The sequence below is a fragment of the Pestalotiopsis fici genome (genome assembly GCF_000516985.1).
Source record: "Pestalotiopsis fici W106-1 unplaced genomic scaffold PFICI_Scf_7, whole genome shotgun sequence".
Taxonomy (NCBI): domain Eukaryota; kingdom Fungi; phylum Ascomycota; class Sordariomycetes; order Amphisphaeriales; family Sporocadaceae; genus Pestalotiopsis; species Pestalotiopsis fici.
The window spans coordinates 1,454,332-1,479,161 of record NW_006917097.1 but is presented as its reverse complement, the minus strand read 5'-3'; the positions used below and the strand labels follow the sequence as shown (position 1 = coordinate 1,479,161).

Sequence of the window (24,830 nt, the reverse complement as noted above, 5' to 3'; positions counted from 1 at the left end):
AACAAACATTATGCTATAGAACTTACATGAGGCTTTGTAGCTTCGATCGTGTGAGTCATTACAGCCATTGACTAGGTCATGTTGAGCCGGTCATAGCCATACTATACCTCGTATATTGGTTATGCACTTGAAGTGATTCAAGAAATTCTTTGAAGTACCCCAGTCGGAGTACGCGGATCGCATGCATCATGCAGCAAACATACCTGCCACTACATATACACAACAGGCAGTTGGGTATCAGTTGTGAGCTGGGTTCCTCATTCGCCTTTCTTCAGCGTCAATATATATTTTCCCTATCACAATACATGTCTACAATCCTCTATGAGTGGATAATCCACAACTTATCATTGGCAGTCTGGCGAATTATGCAACCTATCTCGCAGCAACTTCGCACGAGTCAAGCGATGAAAGTGCTATAGATGCTGTCATAGCAAATTCATGAGAGTAAATCATTCATACGACCGGCAGTATTCAGTAGAAATAAGGACAAGAAAATTCACTTTGAGTCACGTTACAGTCTTCCTCAAGCAACTTCTTATCCCTCTCCTTCCCACTTCACATAATATTAGTGGGACTATATCGGAGACGAGCAGTATTATGACTTTGACTTCTTAGACTTCATCATCAATCACGCGCCCGACAAGGTCGCAAGCTTCAACCTACAAGCATCCACCACTGGTACAACTATCAGCGCTGTTCATGGGGGAAATAGCCGAACAGCCGAAAACGCAGAGCAACTTCCACTTGCGGCGATTAATAGTGGTGCTTTCGTGAACATTTATGAGCTCATTAGATCGGATTACGATGGACTTCAGATTCCCAAGACGCAGACAGAGGTGATAGCACTCTTGTAGCCAATAATCAAGTCAACAAATCTTATGTTGGCAAAGGCATCGTACGGCCTGGCTTAAAAGGTATCCGACGGACTCGGCGGCACCAAGGGGACTTTTCTGAATACATATGGTGAGGGAATCAAGAATCCATGAAATAAGGTTCCTTGACCATTGCTAATCCACCGAGCGAAAGGGTCACTAGCATTGCCATTGAAAGCCGTGGAAAAGATTTTGCTTTACTGAGCAGCCGCTCTACATCAATTACGCTCAGCAATGTGAGCTCGTGGGACATTGATTCGGTTCGTTTAGCACAATTCTCTGGATCCGACTGAGTCGATGATGGCTCTGCTCATTTTATTATTGTCGATTGGGTCATGTCTATTGATATCGTCGCTGGAGAATGTATTCGTGTCTTGGTCTCTTCGACACGTATTGTATTGTATTGTATTCAATCTTGGGAAGCAGTAGATTTCATGAACTATTTTGTGTAGGTATAATTTGCGGCTCGATTGCGCCCAAGCTGCACTGAACATATTATTGGAATAGGTGTTTGCGATCAAGGATCATGATTCAAGAGCTAGACTTGGGGTTCTGATTCTTGTCCATGGCATCGCCCAAAGCAGTCGTTGCCATTCTCAATATATTTACTGTTATCCGTGTCCCCATTGACAAGAGCCCTCGTTGAAGCTGCAGTGCAAGCTCAGCGTCGAGATTCTTGACCTTGTCGAGCTCTGCAGACGCAATCTCATAAAAGTCTTCATTGGCATGTGCACACACGACGAGGGTGCGTATCGACAAGACCTTGAACTTTGAGGCTGTCCGCAGGTAATCCAGTTGAGCTTGACTATAATAATAGTATGCCCAGCATTCTGTCAAAGCGGCCTTGACAATGTCGCTTGGAGCTTTTGCGACTCCTATGGCTTCCGCAGTGTGGTACAACTCATCGCGTTCATTGGATGATTTCGTCGCTTCCATCCAAGAATCAGTGAGGTCCATGAGCGAGCAGAAGATGCCGTACGCGCCATCATCCTCGTCCGTATTGCTTATTGAGGGACTGTATTGATCTTCGTTCTGGCCATTGTTCTGCACATGAAGAACGTTAGATACCATGGCTGCAATTATAGTGATGTGCGCTGACGGGTCTATTGATTACTTTTGTGGATGATTCAGCGTGACTCGTTATGATGAATACTTTTGTTATGTTGCCGTGGATCGGCTTATATTGAGGGATGGGGGTTTGATGAAGGACATCATCGGGTCTCATTATAAGACTCTTTTCAATTTTGGCAGAATTTGAATCAGTGATAAGTCCTAAAATCTTTTGTGTCCTTTGTCATATGTTAACAGCCCATGAATAAGACATCATGTTTGGTCTTACCGACATACGCCAATCGAATATGCCGTTGGTGATCATGTTCTAAGACGTTGAGTGTTGCAGATCAAGAATGACATGAAAGAGAATGCCAGTGGCAGACTGGATGTACCGGGATCGAATTCCAGTGGAATGTATCCAACACACATCAATCGAGCCTCTATGTTAAGAATTACAGTGTCAAATGTCTCGTCTTTCCAGCGTCTGAGCAATGGTGCAATCATAGGGATTGTCTTTGTACACCATGTTAAGAAGGTGACCGGCAGATGTATGACCTTTATGCATGAAGTGATTCGTACTTGTATGGCCTCCTTAAATTTGTAAATTTTACATATTTTGATGGTTCAGTTTGCTGATGAGGTATATGACTTCATTTGACATCAAGAAATACAATGAACCCATAGAGTGGTCGATTGCGACAAGTGATGATTCATCCCCCACGAGTATTCCAACATCACACTATTGAGCATATGATAGCTGGTGATTTGGTACCTGATGGACATTCTGCATTGGACCTGATGTATTCAGACTTTCCAAATTATTGTCCTCAAAGGTGGCGCTGCTTCTCGTGTAGGTCGTGATGATTCCGACCATCGGGAGGTCCATCAACCCTCTTCCTTTCGTGCTGACGACCAAAGGCAGGCTTGAAGCGCTCGGGCTCGCGGTCCTCGGGGTGTTCGTACTTAACTTTACCCCCACGCTCCTCCAGAGCCTCGCGTGCGGCCCGCGCCCTGGCGGCTGGGTCGCTGTTCAGAGCGGCCGGCGGTGGGTGGTCTATGCTACGGGTCTGATAGTGTGAATTGCGTGTCTGCCAGAGGTATAGTGTGGGGAGAGAAACTCCCACAAGGGCAATTATACTAGTACGTTGGATGCCAAATGTCAGTAATAGCGTCTTATATGGAACATTGTTTGGCCGGCTGGAGTATGAACGCCAATGTTCCCAAGCCAGGTCAGAAGTGATCCGACTCCAACTGGATAGAATTGCAAAAGGTAAAGCTCACATGTTTCTATTAGATCCTCCTTGGCTCATTGGTGGCTTTCCGGCGGTCGCATATGTTCGATTTGTTGATACACTGCCGAATTGCTTGACAGCTTGGGACGACTGTCGCAGCGAGGATCTGAGTATCGACGACATTTTGTATAAAATTGTATGGTTTGTTTACTGTTCCTGAATGTATAAAGCAGTCTTACTTAAGTTAAGGTATGTTACGAGGAAAGAACAAGTGCGCAAGGACGGATTATAAGTGGTCATCTCGCCTGTTGCATGATCGACTTACACTCGGGCTATGAAGTCATGCATATCAGGTTTACACCAGCCCTGGTGAACTCTCCTTCGGGACAATGCATGGCCATGTTAGGAAATTTTCTAGTGCCCTGCGGATCCGTATTGAATTGGTTCCGTTTATTGCTTCCAGGGACGCGAAAAGGGCAAAGTTGGGTAAGGTTGCTTGGGTTGCGATCTAGAAAAGTCGATGACGACGTGGATGCTACCAGCGATCTGAGGCAACGAAACTAGGGCCCACTCCACGTATATTTGCCCCCTAGCCAACAACATAGGCCATTGATCAAGTAGTCTGGGTTCTATGATGCATTATGCTTGGGAAACTGAAACTCATTCTTAGTCAACATTTGTGAGTGAAATTTTGGTTTGTTGCCCCAGTACAGTTTGAGGCTACTGAAACGAAAACGATTTCAAGAGTGCACTTTTGTCCATGATATTAGACCCTGAAAAGCCTGGCGCATCTATAAACAGCATTACACGCATTGAACAGAGAAAAAAGGGAATTCTTTCGTAGTTATGTACAAAGTGACAGGTAGTTTACCAGATTGTACAATCTTAGCACCTTTCACCACCGTTACGCCAATCTCAGAAACGCTCTATTGTCCAGGGGCAACCAATTTACCCTGCGCCCTGGTGTCGGCCTTCCATCCACCAGCCAGTGCTGAGCCACCGTTCTCAGCTGCAAACTTCTGCATCCGTGCCTCCAGTTCGGGTCTGAAGTGTCGGATGAGACCCTGAATGGGCCATGCGAAAGCCTCGCCAAGAGCTATAGATTTAATTAGTATCAATGAACTCAAATATCAAAACGAAATGTTGAAAGACTTACCGCAAATTGTGTGACCCTCGACTTGTTTGGTAAGCTCCTGAAGCATGTCAATCTCCCGCTCACGACCCTGTCCCTTCTCAAATCTCTGCATAATCTGCTCAGTCCACTTGCTACCCTCACGGCAAGGGGTACATTGACCGCAAGACTCGTGTCTGTAAAAGTGACTTAACCGGGAGATGGCACGGACAACATCGGCGCTCTTGTCCATGACAATGACGGCAGCAGTTCCGAGACCAGACTGGCTGTCCTTGAGGGCATCAAAGTCCATCAATTGATCGTCGCAGATGCTCTTGGGCAGAATGGGAGTGGAAGAACCACCGGGAATGATGGCGAGCAGGTTGTCCCAGCCACCACGGACACCACCACAGTGCTTCTCGATGAGCTCGCGCAGAGGAATGCTCATCTCCTCCTCAACGGTAGCGGGGTTGTTGACGTGTCCAGAGATACAGAAGAGCTTGGTACCCTGGTTGCGCTCACGGCCGAAGCCAGCGAACCAGTCACCTCCTCTTCTGCAAATGGTAGGGGCAACGGCAATAGTCTCGACGTTGGCAACAGTAGACGGGCAACCAAAGACACCGACGGCGGCAGGGAATGGGGGCTTGAGGCGGGGCTTGCCGGGCTTGCCCTCGAGGGACTCGATAAGAGAAGTCTCCTCACCACAAACGTAGGCACCAGCTCCACGGTGGAGGTAGATATCAAAGTCGTATCCGGAGTTGCAGGCGTTCTTGCCAATGAGACCGTCGGCATAAGCCTCGTTGATGGCGTGCTGGAGGACGGCTGCCTCGTGAATAAACTCGCCACGAATGTAAATATAGGCAGCAGTGGCGTTCATGGCACGACCAGCAACCAAACAGCCCTCGAGGAGCTTGTGGGGGTCCTTTCGCATGATCTCTCGGTCCTTGCAAGTTCCAGGCTCACCCTCATCGGCGTTGACGACCAGGTATCGCGGCTTCGTGTCCTTGTCCCAGTCCTTGAAGTTCATGAAAGACTGCGTGACAAGTCAGTGTGAGGCCTGTGACAATTACAAGTATCTTTGCGAGACTAGAGTGCATACCCATTTGAGACCGGAAGGAAAACCAGCTCCTCCACGACCTCTCAATCCCGATGCCTTGACCTCGCTAATGATCCAGTCGTGGCCCTTGAGCAGAATCTCCTTGGTCTTGTGCCAGTCTCCCATCTTCTTGGCGTGCTTCAGATCGGGGGGGTATCGGCCGTAGAGGTTCTGGAAGATGCGGTCCTGATCCCTGAGGCCGCCATAGGTGCGCTTGGGGGTGCCGTCCTGGACGGTCGCGAACGTTCGGGTCTGTGTGGGAGCGGATGTTGTGGGAGTCGAGAGGCGGCTGCAAGAGGGCAGGGCGACACGCGACAATGCCTTGGCAGAGACTGCCGACGGTGCTGTAGTCCTGGACAACATCGTGGAAGTTTGGTTTGGCGCTCGATTGAGCCTCTAGAGTGGAGAGGTGGATGGCAATGGGCAATCGAGTGCTTTAATCGAAGGCGGAAGATTGGAAGTCGTTCAAGATGCTGAGTTTAGGACGGGTGGAATAATCTAGCCCTTGATTGGCCAGACGAGCTGGAGGTGGGGCGCGGGTGTCCTCCTCGGGTTTTAGCCGTGGCGACCGGGAGCTTTGACCATTCTTACAATGAAGTCATGCATCTGTCGAAGTGTGGCTCGCTGCCAATGAGGAATTTCATATTCGCTATCCAGATTCCAAACCACAATTTGGTGAAGGTGTTGGTTGGTGCTGGCGTCAGGGGCATCGAGGGCGTCGACGCGAACCAGCAAACACCACTACGATGCCCCTCGCACAATTGATCAACCACCAGTAGTTGTATCCAATCGCCAATCCAAGGAGATGATTGCAGCCTGTGCAGCATAATTCCTACCGTCTCATTGCTAGTCGAGCACGACCGAGAGGGGCCCGCATTTCGCGCGACTTGGAGCCGTTTTATGACCACCAATAACAACTGAACTGAACTCGAAAGAATCAGGGTTAGACACTGCCAAAGCAAAGCAAAGCAAAGATGGCTTCGAGCAAACGCCAATCTGTTCTCCCCAGAGGCCAAGCGGGGCCAAAGGCTCCTGTGAACTTTTCGTCCTCTATCACCATCTCCGATACCGCTATCCTGGCTGGAAACCATACCATCAACGTCAGCTCCGAATCTGTCATTCACCCCCGTGCGCGCTTCGATTCTACAAAGGGCAGGGTGACGGTCGGTCGGCGATGTATTATACACGAGCGAACTCAGATTGGTGTCGCCGAACCCAATCAACCTTCTGCTTCTTTCGGCGTGCTCATGGACGACTATGTGACGATCGAAGTGTCCGCAATCATCGAGTCTGGAGAAACAACCATCGGTGAGGGCACTGTCGTGGGTATTGGTGCCAGAATAGGCAGAGGGGCAAAGATTGGCAAGGTACGTTTGGCAAGATGATGCAAGTCTGGCTGCAAGCAAGGGGGAAAAAAAAGTTTATTTGCTAAGATTTATCCCTCAGCACTGCACAATCACAGCCAAGAGCATCATACAGCCTGGAGAGACGGTACCAGACAATACGGTGGTTTACTCCAACGGCTCGAGACGAATGGACAGACGCGATATTGCAGAGCTCAAATTCAGAGCACAAACCCGCCAAATCGAGATTCTGAGACGTCTAATACCCAGTAACCCGGCCAAATTCAAGGAATAAGGACCATTGTGAATATTTTGTTACATGCAGCATTTTAGATACCCAATCACGTCTGTAAATAATACACTTTCTTGTCTTGGTAGGACAAAATAAATCTATTGCATTTCGGTGTTCTTCCACCGATCCTTGCTAATATCTACATGCTATATCTATCCGCTCCTTCAATGCTTAGAGCCCCACGCCTTCTTGAGCAGACATTTCGCCATTCTCACTTGCATATGGCGGCGGCGGTTCTTCCTCGTCGTCCTTGGGCGGCGGCATAGGAGGCGGAACGTCATAGTAGTCGACAACCTCCTCATCGCTTTGCAAGAGGGGTTGCCAATAAGTAGAGCCGCTCTCTCGTCGGGCACGAAAGTCAATAATCTTGTCAATGAAAAGCGCCAGCAGCATGCGCCACAGGGAGAACAGCGGGAGGACCAGAAGCAGTGACGGCAGGATCAATCCCCAGAGGGAACCGCCAAGTCGGGTGTAGGATCCGTGAAGGTGCCCATTGTATAATCCAAGTTTCTCGTATTGTTTTTGGCGCTTGCTGTCAAGCAAGGCAGATGGGAGGCCCATAGACGTCTCAATCTGCTGGCGCATCAGACTCCAATATCCCGACGCCAAATCTGTAAGAACGTCTTGGACCATTGACAGCATCACGAAATTGTCGTATTGTGTTCGCCCGCGCCTTCCAGCCCATGCTACCCGTGCTTCCTTGAGAGCATGCTGCAAAGGTCCAGTTGCATCCTCTAGCACGGGTGAGATTGCTTGATTCACCAGGTTGAGGTGAGAAGTTTTCAATTTGTTGCGGTTCGTATCCCGCCCGCGGATTTCGATACCGTCAGGTCGCATGTTGATTTTCGTCACAAAGTCGTCGCCCTTGTAAGAACATTCTAGTACACTAACATCTTGAAAGAGCTTTTTGGACGAGTCCGTGATGACGATATATTGTTCTGGGCTGAAAACCTTGCGATATGGCGTGACCTTGAAGTCTTGACCCAGCTCGTGGAAGATGTGCCAGTATATGCCAAGTTGCGAATTGGAAACATCGTATGCTACCGCAAGGGGCGTCGCGTTGGGCTTCGACCCAGGCTTGGAAGTTGTATGCTTCACAGTTCCCAGGCCCGCTTGAACGTCAAATTTATTGGTCACATCTTCGCAGACGACCGTCATTTCAGTGCCATAGACCATCGCCTCCAGACTGCCAAATCGATAGTCTGGTGCGTTGATCCAGGAAGTGTTATACCCGTGGTCTCGCAAGATGCGATCCTTGTCGAGCCCAGTAAGGAAATACTCTTGGAAGCTGGCCATGTTTACGCCAATTCCATTGGTTCTGATACCCTGGTACGTCGTGTCGCCTATCCGATAAGTGCGACGAACTTCAGTTTGGCCTTGGTGTCGTTCACGGACGTATTTCTCCCTGCTGATTGAGCCCAGCCAGGCTACAGCAGCGTCTTTGGTGACGGACGCACTATCCACCAGTAGATCATTGAGGCCCTTTCTAACTCCTTCAGAGGAGACGACAGACTTCAAAGAAAGATAGTCTTCGGTAGAGTACGATGTTATCGCGCCACCCTTGGTGAAATTCGTCTTGTGCGGCGCAAAGAGGGCGAGTGCCGACACGCAGCATAAGGCGCCCAGGACGGTCGTGAATAGGCTAGAAGATTCGTGGCTGCGCATGCCAGAGTTTGGATTTGTATCACCTGCTTCCTCCTCGACCCGTTGTCGCTGCGGTTTGGGCCCAAAGATCCGGGCAAAGAGTCCCTTTTTAAGACACTCTGGGGCGTACTCATCCATGTATTTGGAGTGTAGCGAAAAGGCCCAGAGCGTAAAATCCCCCACGAGAATGCCGCCCAGCGCCAGCGCCAGGATCATTACTTGAGAACTCCAGAAGCAGTGGTCGACGTCGACGGTTTTGCATTCCCCAATGAATAAGCACCGCGTCTGCGCAATGGCCCCGGCGCTTCCGTCAACATGCACCGTCTGGCCGAACTTGATGCCGTACCCGATGGTCAGGCCGAGGATGGTAGCCGCGAGCGCGTTCGCGCCCAAAGCTACACGGGGCGCCATCATAGAAAGTCGAGCACTTTGTCAAGTGTTTGCGCTGACCCAAACAAGAGGGAACGAGCTGAAAGATAAAGGCCGGGCAGGCATGTTTGGCTCATTCTGCATTTATCAGGAATGACTGTGCCGCAAATGTCCGACCGATCCAACAAGAAACAAGGCAAGGCAGAAGCGCCGGATTGCAGGGGTCAGCCTAAAGCGAAGCTGAATCTGGCCGACCGTCGATTGGGTTGATGGATCCTTTATGATGCTCATTTCGATAAATTTGGTCTGGGCGCTTGTTTAAAGTCGCCGGCGCCACCCTCAAGCGGCCCGCCGTCTCTATTTCAATAACACTGACAATTTTTTTCGGAGTACCTACTGACATGGGGCCCGCTCCAGGCTTCTGGCGCCTTGTATCCATAAATCCTTGCATCCAGTCACTTCGCCGTGACTCTGGTCGAGCTCGCTGAGATATCATACATGCTTTATATTTAGTGGGTGACACAATCTATTCGCTGTAAAGTTCGTAATTTACGGTGATCCAAAGATTTGCTCAAATATCATTTACAACACGGTATGAACTTTGGCCGGAGTCTTTTTCTTAGGCAAGTGACACTGCAGGCTTAAATGTCATGTTTTATCAACGTACATCAAGATACAAGAGATCCATAAATAAATAACAACAAACACGTTTCAGACCTCACTGATCATCTCTAGGGCTAATAATCTTTCAATACAAATTCTCATTGAGCTTGCACCCCCTTCTTTTTCCATGACTCGTCTTTTCCAGCTACCCGGATTACAACAGACAAGATACTTCCCACCATGATATTTCTTTTACTCTATGTACCAAGCAAATGAGCTGCCATTCCAATTGTCGCAAGCAGCTTTATTTCAAAGGCTTTTCAAATTAAATGTATAATCATCTATGATGTGGCATTTCAGTATATTGCACAGTATACGCACCTGCCATGCCAGAAGTTTGCTTATAAAAGCATACAGCACCATGGAACAACTTTTTGACATATCTGTCCAGAGAACCAAACAATATCTTCAAATTTAATATATCACTCATTGATCCATAAGTTACCATATGTTGATTTTCACTTTGTGCATCGAACAATAAAGAGTTACTATAGGGGATAATGTTGCCTCAGTCACCCCCTCTCAAAATGGTGCTAATCTATGAGTCCCAATGCATATTCTTCCTCCTCTTCAAGGGGCCTTTTGGAGAGAGTCTTCTCTCTATCCTCAACTACAACCCATTTGTCGCTATGGCGCGGCATGCAGAACATCCCTAAGACCTCACCATCGACGTTCACCTTTAAAATGTCACATCCGTCAGTAGTAGGCTCACAACGCCATAATTTGTGCCCGTTTCGACTTCTGATCCACCCAAAGCTATCAAGGTCTGTCTCGGTAAGCTGCTCGAGTTTTCTGATAGAACTGCCTTTCGCGGTTACGAGTGATACGGTTTGTGGTTCCGTCAAGTTCACGCAGAACTCTTGTCGCAAATCTGGCTCTGGAGTTTGCCACTCAGAAAGTTCGCGCTCGTGCCATCTGTTCAAGAGATCATCGAACAACTGGGCATCAATCCCTGGGGTAAGCCATGCAATGTAGGGTTTTGTCAGACTCCCGCCAATCTTCTTTTTCCCACAAAATGTGATCATTCCCAAACCCTCATCGAGCCATTTATCTCTGGACGTTGACATGGCGGCTTCCCACATTCTGGAAATAACCTTGTCCCAGAAGCGATTGACGATGACATCAATCATAGTTTCGATGGAGCCGAAACGACAGTATTTGATAAGTTTCCGCCTCGTAGATTGAACGACCGCCGCAATGCTCTTTCTGACATTTTCCTGGCAGGTTGGATTCAAGATGTTGTTGTCGCCAACCGTTATAAACTGATCTGTTGCATCGGCAAGCTCGCAGTAGATGATGGGAACGACCCGCTCTTGCCAAAGACTGGTAAGCGCACTCGAAAGCACATCATGAGGAAGATCTCTGATAGATTCGAATTGGTCATATTGTTCTGCAATATTTTCTTCAAGAACATCGACAACAAGAGCTTCTAGAAAAAGTCTGTGCGGGAGAGCCGATATGTTTGACAACTTTCTGCTACGCGATAGGCGTGCGCTTTCAAGGCCTTGTTGAAGGCAGACATCAAGAAGTTCTTGCTGACGATACACAGCTCTGCGAAGTTGTGGACAGTCATAGTACTGTTCGCGAAACTGAATGAGCCGTGACTTGATTTCGGCAGCTTCTTGTCTGCAATACTGGCGATGCTCGATTATGTCAGAAAAGGCTTCATCTCGTATCCGGATTGCGTGTTTTTGGTTCCGAAGGGCATGTGCGTGATTCATTCTCTCAAGCTCCTCTCTTTCGAGGCGCTCTCTCGCGAGGGTCGCCGCGATCAATGATTCAGCGTCGTCCTGTTCTTCGTGCGAGCTCTTCTTAGGAATGCCAGAACCGCTGTCTGCTTCATGAGTCCGCTTTGATTCGTCTCGGTCTGAGTCGTTGTCGCTATCCTCTCCACCATCAACTCGACGCTTCTGATCTCTGCGTGTGACTCGACGTTCGGGTCTGCCGCTGTTCTGCTGCCTATTGCTCGGTGGTGGTAGTACTGTGACTGCTGGTCCTGTCCTTCGGGTGACATTGACGGGCACTTGGCGAATCGGCGGCTCTGATAGTGGTACATTCTCCCCATCGCTCGACGTGTCGGCTGGGGGTTTTCTGCTTGCCTTAAGCTCTGTTGGGCCGCAATGTCGCTTGGTAGCGCCTACTTGTCGAGTAGCGGTAGGATTACTTTGATGATCCATTGTGTATCAGAATTTTGGGAGCGATTTAGTATAATATCAGTCACAATCAGACTTTAGACCTTTGCTTAGAGGAGGCGGGCTGTTGGTTCGGACGAGAAAAATCCTTAAACGGTCAAGAAGAAGCACTGAGGGTTTTGTGCGAAATCACTTTGAAATCTGCCTTTGCAAGCCATTACGTCCTGACAATGCAGTGAGGCGGGCTCTGCCAATCAGCATGCATGTTCAATTTGGGAATGACTATGATTCGACAAAGCGAAGGCATGCACTGGGCGTTCAGGTGCGGGGCCAATGTGGCAAGGCAGATTTGGCCATGTTCGTGCATATCTCAACCCATGGCCCATGAAGACTTTACAGTCTTTCAGTGCTTGGTCGGCAATGATTCCATAGAGCTTTTTCATAGGAATTTTATTCGACAAGATCAACCATGGAGTCCATCGCGACAAGATCATCGGAAACGGCACGTGATGTTGAGTTGAATGAACATGAGCAAGTCCCTCAGTCGGCAGACAGAGAATTTGAGTCAAAACCGTGGAAGTACGTTGGCTATAAAGGTTACGTGGACTTTCTTTCGTCAGATGATGATCTATTCATTCTGCGACGGTTCAATGCTTTGAATACCCGGATCGCCCTTGTAAAGCAAGACAAGATATCGGAGCTTGAGCAGAGGCTCGCTGAAATCGACGAGCAACACAGACAGAGGGACGCACCAGATGTTAATAACGGGACGATACGCGACGACTTGGAGGAGCGGAGGCTTCTATTGAATGATATCAGCGATGAGATATACCGATACAGTCTGTCATATTCTTGAATCTCTGGTCATCCTCAACGAGTAACATCTAATGAAACCAAGATAAAATCGTGTTGCAGCAATCCAGGCTTCGCGAGTACCCTGCAGCATCTACAAGCGACATCAAGAATATTGAAAAATGGCATTTCAACCGTAAAGGCAAGGAGGACTACGGGGCAATCGACGCTGATGAGCAGAAATATTTGAACCACAAAAATGACCTCATATGTGTCACACATAAAAACAAGACACCGTTACGAAAGATGATTGACAAATCTCGCCGTCTTCGTACTTTAGGTGTCTGGAGAAGCAAAGATGAGAAATCAATCCCACATGACGAAAGTCAGGATGTTTCATACTATTCAGACCAACGTATAGATGGTTTTGCATCCGCCTTCATTGTATTTGTTGGCTTGACAATGCTGGTCGCGCCAATATGGGTTCTGGATTCCCTCGAATCAATGCGCTTGAGGCTCATGGTAATCACGGTCTTTATAGTGGTGTTTCTGCTTGTGATGTCCTTTGCCATGGTGGCCAAGCCATTCGAGGCTCTTGGAGCAACAGCAGCGTAAAGCAACCCAATTTTCTGATTAATCATATTTGAGATTATAACAAGCTAACAATGTTCTAATAGGTATGCCGCTGTTCTCATGGTTTTTATGCAGCTCGGATCAGATTGAGATGAAGCAAGGAAGCTGTTACTCGGATTGATGAGAAGCCAACCGTGACACTGTTATCATCATGGCGCAATCATCAATTGGGCCCATTTGGCCACTGAGCATAGTGCTAGACCAGAAAAATAAGATCTAACTAAAAATGAATCTTTTCAACTTCACATACCATGGCCGAATCTTCGTCTTCTCCTCCAAGATCTCTTCTCCTTCAGCGGCTGCTACACCGCTTCGCTGGCCAAGGCCCTCTCTCCTACCAGTCACAAGATCCATCTCCATCAAGCCTACAATCTTGGTGCGCTTGATTACCTTCCAGACAACGTAGAGCACTGTAAAGATTGCCAGAACCAGATACGAAAACACAAAGTCAACCGCGGCAAATCCGCCGACAAAGACAGAGTACCCTGAGATAAAGACCAGGAATAAGTTGATGATGACAACGAACCAAGTTCCCCACGGGTACCAAAAGGCCCTAAAGGGCATCTCATCCAGACTGTGGCCCTGCTTGACCCAGGCCGCACGCATACGAAGATGGGTAATGCCAACAAACGCCCAGGCAATGAAGGTAGCAGCACCCGAGATATCGACCAGGTAGGTAAATACCTGGCCCGGCCCCGTAGCGACGTTGAGGATACTGAGCAGACCCAGGGCATTGGAAAAGACAATGGCGCGAAGCGGCGTACCGTTGGCCAGGGTCGCGGCAAAGAAGCGCGGCGCCCTACCGTTGCGCGCCAGCGCCACCAGCGTCCGTGACGCAATGTATATGCCGCTGTTGACGCTCGAGAACTGCGCCGTAATCATGATGACGTTGAGCAGGTTGCCCGCGCCGCTCCAGCCCGCATTCACCAGAGCAATGGTCCAGGGGCTCTTGGCAGATTTGCTGCTCGCGTTGAGGAGATCCGAGCTGGTCGACGGGACAATGATGCCAGCAAAGAAGACAAGACCGATAAAGACGATCAGAATGCGGAGAAAGGTCTGGCGAATAGCGCGAGGCAGATCTCGCTGGGGGTTTCTGCTCTCGGCTGCCGTAAACGCCAGCATCTCGGTTCCGCAGTAATAAACAGCGGCCAGCACAAAAGTCTGCCCAAAGCCATTTATGCCGTTGGCAATGGGTCCGGGGTCTCTCCAATATTTGAAGCCAATGTATTCGCCGCCAATCGCACCCGTGTTGATGAGTATAGAGACCAGGAAGCCGACCACAAGCACGCAAGTCAGCTTCCACGCCGCCAGGTAGAATTCCATCTCTCCCCAGACCACTACACCGAGTAGACTTGTGCCCTGGAAAAAGGCCCAAAAGATTAGGATCCAACCCCAGCTGGGCGGCGTATCAGTCCATTGTTTGAGTACAAGCGAGATATTGTTGTCTGCCAACTAATTAGTCTTAGAAGTTCTCCCCCGTGGCAGAGTTGTTTTGTATTCTCATTATTTGCGTAGGAATATTGTTCGAAGGGCAGTGTTGACACAAGGAATCTTTGGGCAATGTCAGGCAGAAAAGTAATACTTACAATCACCAGCAATGTTGGTCACCCAGAGGTACCAATAGTTCCAGCCCAGACTAAATGCCAGGGCCGGGTCGACAAATCTGCCCGCCAACTCCACAAAAGCTCCTTGGATGGGAAACAATGTTGACATTTCTCCAAGAGATTGCATGACAAAGAAGACGTCGAGACCAATGATGGAGAAACAAATCAGTGCTCCGAGAGGACCCGAGTACGCAATTGCGGAACCTGTGCCGAACCAAATTGATGCTCCAACCACACCGCCGAGAGATATCATTTGCTGGTTAAAATAGTTAGTTATACCATGATTATACTCTCATTCGAAGTGTTCACGTACGAGATGGCGATTCTTCAAACCTCGTTGCAGACCATTATCCAAAACATTGCCATTGGCGGTTGTCGTGATCTCATTACCCTCGTCACCAAACGTCTGCTCGGTGGGAACCGAGGGCCCCTTCTCATAGACTACTACCGGAGCCATGGCAAGGTATGCGAGCAGCACTGAATGTCAAGACTAGTCGACAAGCTTTCTTGGCTTGAGAGCCAAGATACTATTCAGCGGTTCGTATAGTCTTGGCAAAGCAGTGGCGCTGTTTGGTGTGCCGCAAAGAGATGCGTGCCGAGCAAATACCTATCCGTTTCGTTTCTCGCTTTTTTACGAATTCATTGGCGAGAAGCAGAAATCTATACCTCGAATTGAGAGATTTGCGACATTTTCCACGGAAAAAGGAATCGCAACTAGGAGCGCGACTCTCTACTCAACTTATACGTCCAGGATGTTCGAGCGGTCAAATCAAACGTCTACCCCGCCACCTATCACGTCTTTGGCCACACGAATGCAGCAACCTTACAAAATGCAGCAGATGCAGACTAGTCCAGTCGTCGGATCTGCATCTAGAATCCGGGACCCTGGACAATTGCTTTGGGGGAAATGATAAGACTGCCAGGCCAGCATATGCCGATCAGAAATATGCAGAGCCCGGATCCACAGTCCATCGGGATATACCGACTCTCTGAGAGAAGATAAGCAAATTGCGGTATGATCCAGAAACACAGCCAAAAGGAGATCAAACTTATAATCTATCAAATTCACATGTCTATCACTGTATTCAACCCCAGAAGTTTTCATGTTTAGGAAAGGGAACACTATAAATTAGAGTGACATTTATGCCTGCTGAAGGGGCGATATGTGGATACCCATAAAGGTGTATATTATTGTCGAAACTCGTCCCACATAGCCTGCCTGCCAACATAGATCATTTCGTAGCACCTGAGTCGATTCGTTTTGCAATATATTCGCCTACTTCACACAAGTGTTGTTTCGAAGCTACTAATACGAGTACTTCCTGGCTGTTTTCAGGAATTCGAGATCGCAAAAGCAAGCGTAACCAAATGCCTATGAGTTGCCCGGTAGTATTACTGAATAATCAGATGCAGGTGCTGTAAAGGTGGCTGGGGCTAGCAATCGCCCAATCAAGGGGACTATACCGCCCAGTGATCAATTAACTTTTATGCCGAGCTGAAGGCTTGGTTCATAGTGGATATCACATATAATACAGATGATACACAATGCCACAGTATTAGTACAGAACGTCAGGGCATTACCTTTTGTTCAAGGGAGTCTAAGGCAGTCTTTGGACGGCAAAGAAGTAGTTTCCCACCTTTTCGCTGCCTTGTACTTGTTTCCATCCCAGTCCAGGGACGTATATAACACCCATACATCTCGGCTCGCCCCATCCCTCTCTGGTGCCCATAAAGTGGCCGCGTAACTCGTCCTCGTTGACATATTTCTGCCAGTCATGTGTGCCCTTGGGCACGATCCTCAGGACGTCCTCGGCCATGAAGTTTGTCGTGAACCAGCTCATCCAGGTGCGCGCAATGGTGCTCATGACGAGCCAGCCTCCCGGCTTGACAAAGGGCGTGACCTTGTCCAGGAAGGCGGCCGGATTTGAAACGTGCTCGAGCACCTCGAAAACAGAGACGACGTCGTACTTGTCTTCGGGGACGGGCAGCGCTTCGATTGGCGTGTTCACATAGTTCAGCTTTCCCTTCAGGCCAGGATCCCGGCGCGCATGTCCCTTGGCTATCGAGAGCACCTCGGGCGAGGGGTCAATGGCAGTGACGCTCTTGGTGGTCGACAGCCGGGCTGCCGACTCTGCAAAGATGCCGCCGCCGCAGCCAATGTCGAGGTATGTGAGGCCAGTGGTGGCGGGTGGAGGCTGGTCAAACACCGAGGAGCGACACGAGCGGATGAAGTCATGACGCAATGGATTCATCAGGTGTAGAATCCTGGAGGGCCCTTGGGGATCCCACCACGACGAGGCAAGGGCATTGAAATGTGAGACCTCGTCTTGGGAAACGGTGGTGAATGTGGGGTCCGACGACGCATCATTGTTGGAGCTGGAGTTGGAAGAGAAGAGCCTGGTGCCGGCAGAGCTTGGGGGCATTATCCGCCGAAATGTCCGAGTATGCGTGTGTTCGGCGGCCCGAGGACAAGTCTTGATGGCGGCATCGGCAGCCCGGAGCCGCCGTAGCAGCTGCGATGCTGCACTGGATCGTGGAGGCATTGGAGTTGGAGTTGGTGGTGAGCGCGATCGAAGTGCAAGTGCAAGTGCAGCGCGTATCGTGTCGTGTCGTATCTTATCGTATAGTCGTCGTCGTCTTACTTTTTTTTAGTGGATTCGGCACGGATGTAATTGGGTGTGATCTGAATATGCGAGGTACCGTAGGTTGATTGGCATGGGGGAAATTGGCCCAACCTAGAAATTCGGTACGCAACAAACGCAATTGAGGCGCCGGCAGTAGCCGTCGCCGACCGAGAAAGAGCTGAAAGGGAACAATCTGCTGGAGCCTTCGATTCCTCAAAGTGAATGCAAATCAAAGAAACCGATTTGTCGTCAATGACGAATAGAAATGGAGGTTTGTCAGCCGAGATCAGCAGCTGTGTCAGCGGCCCAGGGCCTGGCTCCGAGTTCATGGCTCATTTTCAGGCCGGACTCAGCGCATTGGCCAATTCTGCCAGTGTGCTGCAGGGATCTCGGGGGTCTTCCACGTGCCTTAAACACCGCGCATCATCCCGCCGAACTTCGGCTGCAGGCTAAGCTGACACGGGCAATGAAAAGGTTCGAGTAACGAGGCGCATGTGTAAGAGTCAGCAAGCACTTGAACAATATTTCTACTTCTTCTCAGATTTCCATATCATTCCTCTCACGTACAGACCGAGATTGTGCGACTGCAGTCCAATCATACCCGACTTCACTGGAACAAAGACCGAGTTCCTTCCGAGTCTCCTACAGATTAATTCCACAGATCTCGCCTCGGTCAACGGATAACGAAACTGCCCCGCGGCTTATCGTCATTATCGGGCGAGCATCGCTAAAGTCTCGGTGACGGCCGAGCAATTGGGACCCTTTATAATCGTCTCGCACTCTACGAATTGAAGACTGTATTGTCACTATACCCTCATTATTTGTCGCCATGCCTTCCGGAGAAGTTCCCAAGAGTCAATTTGACTCGATACCAGACGCAATTGCTGCTTTCCGTACGTTCCGCCCCTCTCGAGCCGCGTGGGCTTTCTTCCTACGAGCGCCTCCTATACTGTCCACAAGACCATCTCCCAAGCTGACATGACTATTGCGCACAACAGGCAATGGCGAATTCGTAGTCGTCCTCGACGACCCGTCACGCGAAAACGAAGGCGATCTGATCATTGCCGCCCAGAACATCACAACCGAGCAGATGGCCTTCATGGTGCGGTACTCGTCCGGCCTCATTTGCGCTCCCATCCCCGCTTCCTTGACCGAGTCGCTCGAGCTGCCGCAGATGGTGCAACACTCGCAAGACCCCAAAGGCACCGCCTACACATTGAGCATTGACAGCGCAGACCCAAGCATCACCACTGGTATTAGCGCCTACGATCGCGCTCTAACCTGCCGGACGCTGGCAAGGCCCGACGTGAAGCCGGAGCACTTTAGACGACCCGGCCACGTCTTCCCACTGCGTTCCAAGCAGGGCGGCGTCAGAGAGAGACCCGGACATACCGAGGCTGGTGTTGACTTTTGCCGGCTGGCGGGACTTCCCGAGGCCGCAGTCATTAGCGAGCTGGTCGAGGATGGACAAGAAATTGAGGGTCAAGCCGTGCGCAGCGAGCCCGGCATGATGAGGACAGAGGGCTGTGTCCGGTTCGCGCGGAAATGGGGTCTGAAGGTCTGCACGATTGAGGACCTGGTCGCCCATCTTGAAAAGACCGAGGGCAAGCTGGGACTGAATGGATCGTCTTGAACACCATTCTTTACACGGCACGGCATTACTTCACCAGCGAAAACGGAATAATACCATGCAAAGGCGGAACGACATGAAAGGCAAGGCGGCACCTTGGATAAAGGCACGGTACCAATGTCTTCAGCTTTACGGGCTATATGGACGATCTGGGTGATTTTACACCACTGGGGGTCTGTGCATAGAAAAAAAAAAGGGTATATAAAACACTTCTCTTGTTTAGAATGGTCAAACTCAAATAGCCTCTCGGCTGCACGGCACAAGGCATAAATCTATCTGCAAAATGACCCATTATGATAATTCAAACTTGTTAACCAACAGAAGAAATTAGATTCGAGGTTCAAAATAGTGCCCGTTCGGAAAATGGATATCATAGCAACATAGTTGTCATCATCAGCAGTACCGCTCCTTGAGATATGTGACAGAAACACCTATTTGTTCAACACATCGCTCCTCGGTTACCATATGTCAAGAATTTAGAGTCAATATTTGTTCCGTCTCATGTACCACTCAGTAGATGATATACTGACTTGCGATTTTTTGGCGCAGTGCAAATCATCTATCTCGAATCAAAGAAAATCATAGATTTCAATATCCACAGTCCTCATCCAGTCAAACACAATTTTATACCCATCACTAGAGTTTTCAAAAATGTCAGCATATAGCCCGTGTCCGGTTGCAGGAAAGCGTCCACCTTGGTAGAGTTTGGAAACATTTCATTCAAGAAGAGCATGTTGATATGAGGCAGTCCGTCCCTCTGACCATTGAAGAACTATACACGAACAGAAGGAAACCAATTAGCAATTTCCCGCTTGGATGTTTCGATACATCTCGACAAAAGAGTACTATGATATATATATATATATATATATATATATATATACATATATTACCAGAACAGGAATCCAGACTTTGGGCAAAGTCGAATTACCACTGTCGAGGGGTCGTCTCATGAACAGGAGATCGCCAATTGTGGCAACCGAGCGGCGCTCCCGATAATATTCAAAACGTTGCTTTTCCAATGTTTTCATTGACAGCCCGAGATACTGCAAGTGAGTCTGGTCTGCCATGTGCGTGGTTTGGGAGCCTTAGCCATGTCTGACGTGTATGGCTTTTCTAACCGTGTACTGTGCTATATTTGAGGAAGGTTTGGGCAGGCCGTTATCTAGTACATGGTCATCATCTGCATTCACCCACTGCGCCTTCTCGAGGAGTTTTCCTGTGCGGGCGAGCTCGGTCAGATAATTCAGAACATGCACATGCGTAGCAGTCCGGGCGACGTAAGAGAATGTGATTGCATCGTTCTCAGAATCTCAATAGTGGTCTCTCGAAGCCGAGACCGTGACTTGGGATCTGCAAGATGTCGCCCTTTGGACTTTGGTCATTTATACATAATGTCATGCGAATCGCAATCAGCTCCCTGTCGACTCTTTGGTATCCAGTGACTGGGTCGAGACGATCTTCGGCATTATCGCAAATATTAGCCTTCCCCATATGTCAATAATTGCATCAGTAGCTCCTTGTCAAATGAATCTAGCTTCAAGAAGCACCCAATTTCCTCCAAGGTGGACTTGTTCCATATCAAAGTTGAATTGGATCGCGTCGTAGTGAACTTTTAATGTTTTCGGTCCAGAATTCATAGACCTCGACGCCTTTGACAGGTACATTAATTTTGAAATCCATAGAAGCCTCTGCTTGCACCTGACAGCTAGCAAGACTATCAGTGAAATGATTCAGACAAAATGGCAGAGTAGAAATTTTGACTATACACAGACTGACAATTGATGATGACATATAAGATTAGCGAGAACATCTTTGACAGTCATTCAGACACAACAGAGATAATCAGAGAAGAGAGGGAGAACGAAGAGAGCGAACCTGAGACGGGCTGAGGGGGTTTCTATATAAGGCTCGGTGGAAAGCCGATTGAGAGACTGGAAAAGTTGATGAGTATAAACTTTTTGCTGGAGTTTGCCACACAAAGACTGGCCTTACTTTTCATACCATTGACGTCGGCCAACAATCTCGGTGTGAATTATCGCTAAAGTCTTTTGGCGTAGTTGCCCGAAATTGGCCGTTTGTATCAGACTTGCTTGACCTTGGGGGATGTCTCAAGTTGACGTCGAATCTCTACCTAGGTAGTAATAGTAGAGGAGCAATAGAAAATTGATCTGAAGAACTTGACAGACTAATTTGTTATGAACCAGATTGAAGTCAAGTGACCGGCATGTGAACATGGGACAAATCAGCACAAACCACGCGGCAACAGTATCCCATAGTCCAACTATGACGAATGAGAGCACGACACGGAGTATCAAAAGAAGCACCTGGAAGCGTTCATGGTGCATCGTAATCGAGAATATTTGGAGCGGTCGAAAACGACGACGTAATTGCTGTTGTCTTGCATGAAACTTTGGCTATTTGGCCTCATGAATATTGGAACAGGGCAGAACAAGTTGATGGGCTTTCATTCAGTAGCAAGAGGAATTTCCACTCCTTTCCGCCATCGTATGGGGACTGTAAACGATGACTTCATTGGCCATGATAACTCTAATATAGCCCACGTATCTCCTATCATGAATGTTTTTAGTCTTTGGGATTCGTATGAACCCAATCTAGCGGTCCTACCTTAGCCGCAAGTGGCATATACTAAGACTGATTTCCGTGTACCATATTTAGCATTACCGCTTCCTTGCAAAGCTACCTCCGATGCAATGTAGCACGCAGCTCGACATGGCCGGGAGGTATACTCGACGAAGCGCATAAGACGAGGCGCGGCAACGTGCTTCCACCCAAAAGTGCAAAGCTCTGTGACTAAGCGAGATTTGCAGAAGTGTTCCATGTGCCAGTATGATTGAGCAGATAATGACGGAAATTATTTCCCGGGATAATCATCTTGGTGATATTTCATGTCTAGCTCGGTCCAGGAAGGCGAAAGATACCTCCCAGGAGATGAGATCACGTTTCGGGTGAAGTTCAGCTCACACGAACTTGGCGTCACATCGAGGTCTTGAAGACTTCAGACGTTGCTGCATCTACCTAGACATCCCGAGGGGTATATCTGGTCATCAATACATCTCGGAGAGTAAAAAATCTTGACATGTCCCCGTGCAGTCTGCATACAATCTGCTGGGCCGACCACGTGTAAATCATATTCGTGCACGCATCAGGCATTGTAACATGACATGGCGATCTTTCTTGACACGCGGGTTCAATCAGTCCGCAAGCAGGCAGCCGGGCCATTATAAGGCCCCTTGCTCTTCCCTCCTCGAGGGGGTCATGGTTCAGAATATGCACGTCAACATATCAAACGAACCATTGCAATCCTAGAAGAAATGCAACCTCGTTGTATGGGAGATTCCCCAATGTGCTTCTCGTTGGCAAGCATTGGAGAGATCATACTTTGTACGTGGGATGGGTGGCAGTCTGTAGCGGGCACGCTGTCGCAGGTTCATCGAGAAGATCTTCGCAAAAGATGTCAAGAAAGTTACAGTACCGGGATCCCGGCTCAATGCAGCAACAGGGGTTGTCGGTGATTAATTAAGGTACCGGCCTGAGCGTAACGTACAAACACAGACTGCAGGCAAAGGCAACATGGGGTCGAAGCTGCAGCCCTCCAGCGCGTTTGATACTACGGAGATTCAGAAAGATCAGATTTTGAAGCAATCAACACCATCAGGAAAGCCCGCGATGCAGTCCGGCGGCGGCAGTGGTGAAGGACCATGGTGATGGCTCGAGTCACGACCCTGTGGCCCATTCGTAGCCCACAATGCGCTTCCTGTCTTGGCATCTTGGAACCCTTCTGGCATTCATTCCAGAAGCCCAGGAGTCAGGAGAAAGCATTCAGGGGTGGTATGGGTGAGCAAGGGTGTAGATTGACCAGGGTGTGCTCTGTCTTCTCGACCTGAATTATTCCACTCTTCGCGCGCATTGTCGGTGAGCAGCGCGGATGCGTTCCGGATAGTGACAAAGCTACGATGTGCCCTTTTCTGACAGGAAGTGGATCATGGAAACCAGCTAGCTAGCACTTGAGCAGGAGTCGTGTCGCTCTGGTATTAATCGATAAAACATGTACGAAGTACCCACGACGATGGGGGAGGGCCAACGTGACCGACGGTGCTGCTGTGGGATCGCCGCGTTGTCTTTACATGTTTCCTGGAGAGTCCAGTCTTGGATTCGATGCCACAAGGTGGGCACTGATCTCCTTGGACCCATCAAGCATGATAACCATCATGATCAAGCACTTCGTGTATACTCAAGAACGCGATAGACAACTTCCCGCGGAAGTAGCATTGACAGATCAACCGTCACAAGACTTTGACGTGCCAAACTGCACGTAACATCTGGCCTGGCACAAGTGCTTGCCACAATACTGCTACGCATGAGGGCTAGATAGACGGTCGACTAATAAGTGTGTATAGGAGTTGGCAGTAATCCAAGTATGTATCCACAAAGAGAGACAATAGACTGTTTCTGAGCAACATGTGATTATCCAGTCTCTCCTTGATTTGCTGTCTCCTCACCAGGGTCGCATCGAGAGCAGATCAGGGTCAGTCAATCCATTGATACCCGGTTGAAGCCCCGCGACTGCACGGTGTCTTCAGTCCACTTGACGTTACCGCTGTGTAGGCAAGGGCGGAAATCCTCCCTCTGCGCCGGGGCTTGAAACGCATTCTCGAAGCAGGTCGGAAGGGCCATCGCGAGCGGAAGCACCACGGGATGGCCGGTGTTAGTAGAGTTGTGGATCGTGCTTTCGCGCGCCCCTTGGCTCCCGCAAACCTGGTCGTGGGCAATGGACAGCCATCGCCCACCGCAAGCTGAGACCATGCAGCATGGTATCCAAAGGGCGTCGAGGGTGTGCTTCTCAATGGCAGCTGGATTTTTGCACATTGCCCTTATGGTTCATGTAAGCGCGTCTCAAGGACCTTTTGCTAAAGCTTTCATTGCAGATCCATATGCCAGTCAGGGACAACCAACCGGAACAGCAGGGACCGTGATCAGGAGCTTCTGCTGGTGCGAGCCGTTCGCAGGACGGTTTGTATTCTATAGAACTGTCATCTGCATTGACGATCCTCGCTGCATGCATTGCAGTCATGGTCTATGCCAATGCTCGGATCAACGCATAGTAGTGTACATAGGTTGCTATTCTCATTTGGGGATTGTGGCAGCTAATTTGGTTCAAAGGCTTCAAAAGTTGGCACAAGACTCTGGTCAATTTGTCAACACCTACCTGTGTCATCTGCTGCAGAGAGTCCTTGCACCGGGCAATTTCACATACCCCACGATTGCTGATTTAGGTCAGGCGACCGAGGTCATCAGGCGGTCCTGACTTCCATTGAGGCACATCATCATTGTTTCAACCCGGGAGCGCTAGCTGTTGCCGTCTTCTGGAAGCATTCTAGAGAGCTTCTAGCTCGTTCGTATCTGGATCTTGGCGCTTGATCTTTGGTAGTGCAGTACGCGGCGCAAGATCAAGGTAACGGATCAGGCTGTTTATGAGAAGCGGTGGCCGTGAGACCAATGTGTCGCAATGCAATCGTAACGGCGACCTGCCGCTCGCTGTCTCTAGTTTGACGACTCGGGGGCAAGGAAGCCCTCGCGGCAGGTGAGTGATATCGTTGCTGTGAAACAAACCGTTCTTGCCAGCAAGCCAATCGCCTGGGATGCCGGGAAGGGGACTGCATTGGCCTCAGACATGCAGCTTTGGTTGTATGCAGGCTCGAGAAGCATTACTATTTCG

The 24,830-nt window shown here is 49.2% G+C and overlaps 10 protein-coding genes across 10 annotated transcripts; 3 read left to right on the top strand and 7 right to left on the bottom strand.

Annotated features, from left to right (window-relative positions):
- Window positions 1–1,403: 1,403 nt before the first annotated feature.
- On the bottom strand, window positions 1,404–1,943 carry PFICI_10110 (uncharacterized protein; the record flags this gene model as incomplete). Its single annotated transcript, XM_007838691.1, has 1 exon — window positions 1,404–1,943. One exon carries the CDS (start codon window positions 1,941–1,943, stop codon window positions 1,404–1,406), a length of 540 nt encoding a protein of 179 aa, XP_007836882.1.
- Window positions 1,944–2,752: 809 nt separating this feature from the next.
- Window positions 2,753–3,340, bottom strand: PFICI_10109 (uncharacterized protein; the record flags this gene model as incomplete). The annotated part of the gene is made up of 2 exons (XM_007838690.1): window positions 2,753–3,062; window positions 3,207–3,340. 2 exons carry the CDS (start codon window positions 3,338–3,340, stop codon window positions 2,753–2,755), a joined length of 444 nt encoding a protein of 147 aa, XP_007836881.1.
- A 743-nt stretch (window positions 3,341–4,083) lies between these two features.
- On the bottom strand, window positions 4,084–5,727 carry PFICI_10108 (NADH-ubiquinone oxidoreductase subunit A; the record flags this gene model as incomplete). The annotated part of the gene is made up of 3 exons (XM_007838689.1): window positions 4,084–4,253; window positions 4,314–5,301; window positions 5,368–5,727. 3 exons carry the CDS (start codon window positions 5,725–5,727, stop codon window positions 4,084–4,086), a joined length of 1,518 nt encoding a protein of 505 aa, XP_007836880.1.
- Window positions 5,728–6,338: 611 nt separating this feature from the next.
- On the top strand, window positions 6,339–7,002 carry PFICI_10107 (uncharacterized protein; the record flags this gene model as incomplete). The annotated part of the gene is made up of 2 exons (XM_007838688.1): window positions 6,339–6,731; window positions 6,811–7,002. 2 exons carry the CDS (start codon window positions 6,339–6,341, stop codon window positions 7,000–7,002), a joined length of 585 nt encoding a protein of 194 aa, XP_007836879.1.
- Window positions 7,003–7,170: 168 nt separating this feature from the next.
- Window positions 7,171–9,054, bottom strand: PFICI_10106 (uncharacterized protein; the record flags this gene model as incomplete). The annotated part of the gene is made up of 1 exon (XM_007838687.1): window positions 7,171–9,054. The coding sequence occupies one exon, from the start codon at window positions 9,052–9,054 to the stop codon at window positions 7,171–7,173; it is 1,884 nt and encodes a 627-aa protein (XP_007836878.1).
- Window positions 9,055–10,208: 1,154 nt separating this feature from the next.
- On the bottom strand, window positions 10,209–11,852 carry PFICI_10105 (uncharacterized protein; the record flags this gene model as incomplete). The annotated part of the gene is made up of 1 exon (XM_007838686.1): window positions 10,209–11,852. One exon carries the CDS (start codon window positions 11,850–11,852, stop codon window positions 10,209–10,211), a length of 1,644 nt encoding a protein of 547 aa, XP_007836877.1.
- Window positions 11,853–12,276: 424 nt separating this feature from the next.
- Window positions 12,277–13,214, top strand: PFICI_10104 (uncharacterized protein; the record flags this gene model as incomplete). Its single annotated transcript, XM_007838685.1, has 2 exons — window positions 12,277–12,646; window positions 12,706–13,214. 2 exons carry the CDS (start codon window positions 12,277–12,279, stop codon window positions 13,212–13,214), a joined length of 879 nt encoding a protein of 292 aa, XP_007836876.1.
- A 234-nt stretch (window positions 13,215–13,448) lies between these two features.
- PFICI_10103 (uncharacterized protein) lies at window positions 13,449–15,293 on the bottom strand (the record flags this gene model as incomplete). The annotated part of the gene is made up of 3 exons (XM_007838684.1): window positions 13,449–14,677; window positions 14,819–15,092; window positions 15,150–15,293. 3 exons carry the CDS (start codon window positions 15,291–15,293, stop codon window positions 13,449–13,451), a joined length of 1,647 nt encoding a protein of 548 aa, XP_007836875.1.
- A 1,141-nt stretch (window positions 15,294–16,434) lies between these two features.
- Window positions 16,435–17,379, bottom strand: PFICI_10102 (uncharacterized protein; the record flags this gene model as incomplete). The annotated part of the gene is made up of 1 exon (XM_007838683.1): window positions 16,435–17,379. One exon carries the CDS (start codon window positions 17,377–17,379, stop codon window positions 16,435–16,437), a length of 945 nt encoding a protein of 314 aa, XP_007836874.1.
- A 910-nt stretch (window positions 17,380–18,289) lies between these two features.
- PFICI_10101 (3,4-dihydroxy-2-butanone 4-phosphate synthase) lies at window positions 18,290–19,093 on the top strand (the record flags this gene model as incomplete). Its single annotated transcript, XM_007838682.1, has 2 exons — window positions 18,290–18,353; window positions 18,459–19,093. 2 exons carry the CDS (start codon window positions 18,290–18,292, stop codon window positions 19,091–19,093), a joined length of 699 nt encoding a protein of 232 aa, XP_007836873.1.
- Between the last annotated feature and the right edge of the window lie 5,737 nt (window positions 19,094–24,830).